Below are 4,335 nucleotides of genomic sequence, written 5' to 3' on the forward strand. Positions count from 1 at the left end.
GGAGGCTTGCATAGCCAAGGAATGAATCATACTCTGTAGAATATGGAGTGGCTTCAAACCTAAATTTGAGGGAGATGTTCCTGTCTCTTAGGGCTTTGACTGTCTGATTTCCCCCCCAACCAGCTCCCACCCCTACCCCAATGAAAAACACCACGGATGACTCAGCTTTTAGGAGATCATTTAAGTGGGAAGAGAGCAAGCTTGTGACAAGTGGCAGACAATAAACACAAAATGGGAGTCTTTGGGGTTTGGGGTCACCAGAAGTTTAGGCCAGATGGGAGGAAATAGTCCCTGAAGTGGCAAAAAAAAAGGGAAACCAAGTCAATTCCCAGCTGTTCCATTTTGTGAGGCCACCACGCCTCCCTCACAACCCTGAGGAAGGCTCAGCATGGACACTTCCCCATGGCTGGTCGCAGTGTCATCTCTCCTCCCACCCCTCTGCACCACTGTCCGCATTTCGCAAGTACTGAGAGGAAGCCATTTCCTCATCAAGTGACCCAGAGTCAAGGAAGAGAAACCAAAAGCCCCAACAGATTTATCTTGCAGGTTTGGAGGGGCCTAAAACCAGGTCATTGTGGATGCACAGTCCTGAGGGGGTGACTGGGACATTCTGGGACCAGATCAACCAGCCAAGCCCTGCACTGAGTCTGCAGAAACACAAGCTGTGGGACGGGAAGTGGCTTGTGACAATCAGGACTTGCCAGGACACAGCAAGAAGCCGCGCAGCTGCAAGAGAATATACTCAGGGTTTCCCTGCCAACCCTTCCTCCTGAGTAAGCCCTGCTTGAGCTAGAGACAGAGGGAGCTAAGACGGACTGCAATGCTGGCAGTGACCTACATCCTAGCCTTTGGTGAGTGCCGGTGGCTGTGTGGGCTCCCAAAGGGAGGCCTTGAGCCGCCAACAGAGATGTTACAGGGCTATTTCTCTTGCAGGTGCTTGGCTGGTGGTGCAGAGTGTGATTGCCACACGTGAGTATCATGAGGAGGGAGATGGGGAGCTTGAATGCATCTCAAAGCTATCTACTTCCTGGGGCCCTCCCGCATCCCCAGTGCACCAAACTCACCCTTGTGAGTTGAGAAGGGGCCTGGAGCAGGCTCCATGCTCACTGCAGGTTAGCTGGGCTACAGAGCACTCCATGTCTGTCTGGCAGCATTTCTCTCACAGCAGGTGACACCAATGTAACCATCTACCTGCAGCCACCTGGGGTGATACCACTGGGAGGCTCTGCCACCATCTGCTGTGAGTGCCAGTGCAATGGTGGGAGCTTTGTGCTGTACCAGAATGGGCACCAGTTCCGCACTCTGAAGCCACATGGCACCAGGGCTAAGTTCTCCATCTCCAATGCCACCCAAAGTTTCTCAGGTCCCTACAGCTGCCATTACCTGCATGGAGATGACGGGGTTGTGCTGGCTCGCAGTGACACCTTGGAGGTCGTGGTGGAAGGTGAGGAATGTGTTGCGACTGCTCCAACATCCTCCAAGATGGGTGAAGCACTGGGCACCTTGGCTTTCCTGTCTGCATGATGGGAAGAGTTTTTTTCCCCCTCTTCCCTGTCTTGGAGAGGTGACCTTCTCCACCTCTGGCTTAGTGAGGTAGTGGCACCATGGAGACCTCACAAGGCTCCCAGCACCATGTCTCTCTCTTCACTCTCAGAGCTCCAGGGCTCCCAGCCTGTTCTTTCCATCCTGCCTGGGCGTGAGGTAGCTGCAGGGTCTGAAGTGCAATTCAGTTGCATGTTCTCATCTGCCAATGTCAACTGTTTACTGTACCTGGAGGGCCAGGCTGGGACACTCCATAACTTCCACTTCTCCCACGTGGACAAAGGCAATGAGGGCCGCTACAGCTGTCAATGCTACACCAAAGGGACCCCGCCAAAGTGGTCTAGCACCAGTGAGTACTTGGAGCTGGTTGTGAGAGGTGAGACATTCCCACCACCCCCCATTTCATTCTACTCTCTTTTTCCTCACTAACATCTGCCACATCCTGGGGGAGCTAGAAAAGATGAGGCAGAGGGAAGAAAGCAGCTGAAACAAGGTCCCAAGCAGAGGTTTGCAGCTTCCTCCAAATGTGTTTGAGGCTCACCAACCTCTCAGAGAACCTATAGACACGGTGTTACTGAGAAACCAGCAGAGGGGAGGTTAGAGGCAGGGCTTGGGGTCAAGCCCGAAAGGTGATGGTGTCTGATCCAGTTCTGAGAGGCTACCATGTTTGCTTTTGCCCAGAGTCACAGCTTCCCAGCCCCTTCATCTCTGTGACACCTCGGGATGGAGCCATCCTAGGGACACCAGCCACAATCTACTGCAAATGTGCCTGCCAGGGGACAGCCATGCTGCTTTACAAGGCTGGGAATATCACTGTCCAGCAAACAGCCCAGCTAGCCAAGGATGTGGCAACATTCACCATCGCCCGTGTAGACAAGAAAGATGGGGGCATCTATACCTGCCGCTATGGGAATAAGTCCAACCCCAGCAGCCTGTCACGGCCCAGCCTCTCCGTAGAGCTGCTAGTGAGAGGTGAGAAGGTGAAACACTGCCACAACCCCATTGTTGGGCTTGGGAATTGGTGAAGACATCAGCAGCTGTCCTTAGCCCCAGAGATGTTTGAAACACATGGGTTTGGGCTGAGCGACTGCCCCCACCAGCACAGAGGGGATGTTCTGCATTGGGTAAGCTCAGGTTGGCCATAGGGTGATGAAAGGGCTGTATGTACCTTTCCAGCTGCCCCATATGTTTCTCCTGGCAGATCCTGGCCTGGCCAGGCCCAGCTTGTTCCTAGAGCCACTGAGCCATGTCCAACCAGGGACCAATGTCACCCTGTCGTGCACTGGTGTCGGCCAGAGCACCCAGGTTTACTTCTGGAGGGATGGTGAGATGGTAAAGAAGGCAGAGCCAGAGGCTGACGTGGCCATCTTTATGCTGACCCATGTGATGGGACACCATGAGGGCACCTACACCTGCACCTACCGCCCCCGGAAGCAGCCGTACATCTCGTCAGAGCCCAGCAGCACTGTCTGGCTAGAGGTGGCAGGTGAGGGCAGGTTCCATGTTCCTGGCATCCTCTGTGACCTTGGTGCCAGGACACACCAGGAAGGGTGATGGGTTGGAGACTGGGGGGAGAAGTCACAGATAGGGAGATAAAGGCAGTTAGAAGCCCTTGGAGTTTCCCTTTGCTCCCTATAAACTTCCCTGTATCCTCCTTTAGCCCAGGAGACCCTTAGGGTGTCCCATTGTTCACATGGGTCTGTTTGCCCTGGGAGCCCCATGTGTTCCTGCTTTGTTCCCTGGGGTCCCCTGTTGCCCATGGGGCCCCTTTGCCCTGGGACCCCAATGACTGTCCATTCTTATACCCTACAGATTATACCTGGGGCAACACTGTGCGCCTGRCCCTGGGTGCTGGGATCCTGGTCCTGCTGGGGCTGGTTGTGGCTGAAGCCGTGCACAGCAACAGGCCCACATCTGGACACCTGCGTCCGCTCTAGAATGGAACAGGGCTAACCTCCAAATCACCAGGAGAGAAGGTGATGCTGCCATGGCCACCCAGGCTAGAGGTGGCCCCCACGTTCCCTGCATGTGGAGCTCCAAGTAACTACCATCAACTGAACTGTGACCGGTAAACGGATGCTGGTACCCCTTTCCATCTCCTGACAGTGCAATAAACCAGTCCTTCCCCATCTCATTGCTTCCAGCAGCCACCTTTGTGGGAGAGAAAAGTTGTGGGTTGGATGTTTGGCCCTGTGAGTGTCCCCCACTCCAACAGAGTGCAGGGACCCCTCGCACCCCATGAGAGGATGGGGCCCCTGTCCTGTGGCAGCTCATGGACCCCCACCCCAGGGCAGGGTAGTGTGGGCACTGAGGAGAGGGAGAGCCAACCCCAGGCCAGCCCCAGATACAGTGGCTGCTGCACAGGGCCACGTGACACATTCAGCACCTGGCACACGTTCAGCACGTGGCACAGCAGCCCCACACGGCCCCACAGAGGTCAGGCCACCACGGCCTAGACCCCCGCATTCCCTCGCCATCGCACTGCAGAGCGCTTCCCCCGCAGCGGTTCTGCTCTGCCGCACCCTCCCATCCCCCCACTTCCTGAGCTCCGCGGTCTACACCAGCTCCCCCCTCCTCTAGAGCCGCTGCCGATTGGCCACTGGCAGCCTGGGGGCGGGGCGGAGACACGCGGGCAGCCCCACAGGGCTGGGCCCCCCCCATTACCCGACCTCAATTTCCGTTGTGGCTGAGGGCGGAAGCAGCTGCTTCCCCTGCCCCGCAGAGCATCCTAGCAATGCTCGGCCCAGGGCTGAGCAACCAGTCTCCAGCTGTACATAATTCCATTACTCACAT

At 56.2% G+C, this 4,335-nt stretch overlaps 1 protein-coding gene across 2 annotated transcripts; it reads left to right on the forward strand.

The window, feature by feature from the left end:
• The first annotated feature begins 559 nt into the window (after nt 1–559).
• Nucleotides 560–3,663, forward strand: LOC146597133 (osteoclast-associated immunoglobulin-like receptor). Of its 2 annotated transcripts, none has more exons than XM_085302588.1 (7): nt 560–851; nt 934–969; nt 1,166–1,444; nt 1,655–1,918; nt 2,224–2,514; nt 2,744–3,028; nt 3,355–3,663. In XM_085302588.1, the coding sequence occupies exons 1-7, from the start codon at nt 821–823 to the stop codon at nt 3,477–3,479; spliced, it is 1,311 nt and encodes a 436-aa protein (XP_085158714.1). In that variant the 5' UTR covers nt 560–820; the 3' UTR covers nt 3,480–3,663. The 2 variants fall into 2 exon arrangements, with proteins under 2 accessions (XP_085158714.1, XP_085158715.1); XM_085302589.1 differs by having other exon boundaries at nt 1,169–1,444.
• The last annotated feature ends 672 nt before the right edge of the window (nt 3,664–4,335 follow it).

This window comes from Rhea americana, unplaced genomic scaffold (genome assembly GCF_003343005.1).
Source record: "Rhea americana isolate MKP2758 unplaced genomic scaffold, rheAme1 scaffold_190, whole genome shotgun sequence".
Taxonomy (NCBI): Eukaryota; Metazoa; Chordata; class Aves; order Rheiformes; family Rheidae; genus Rhea; species Rhea americana.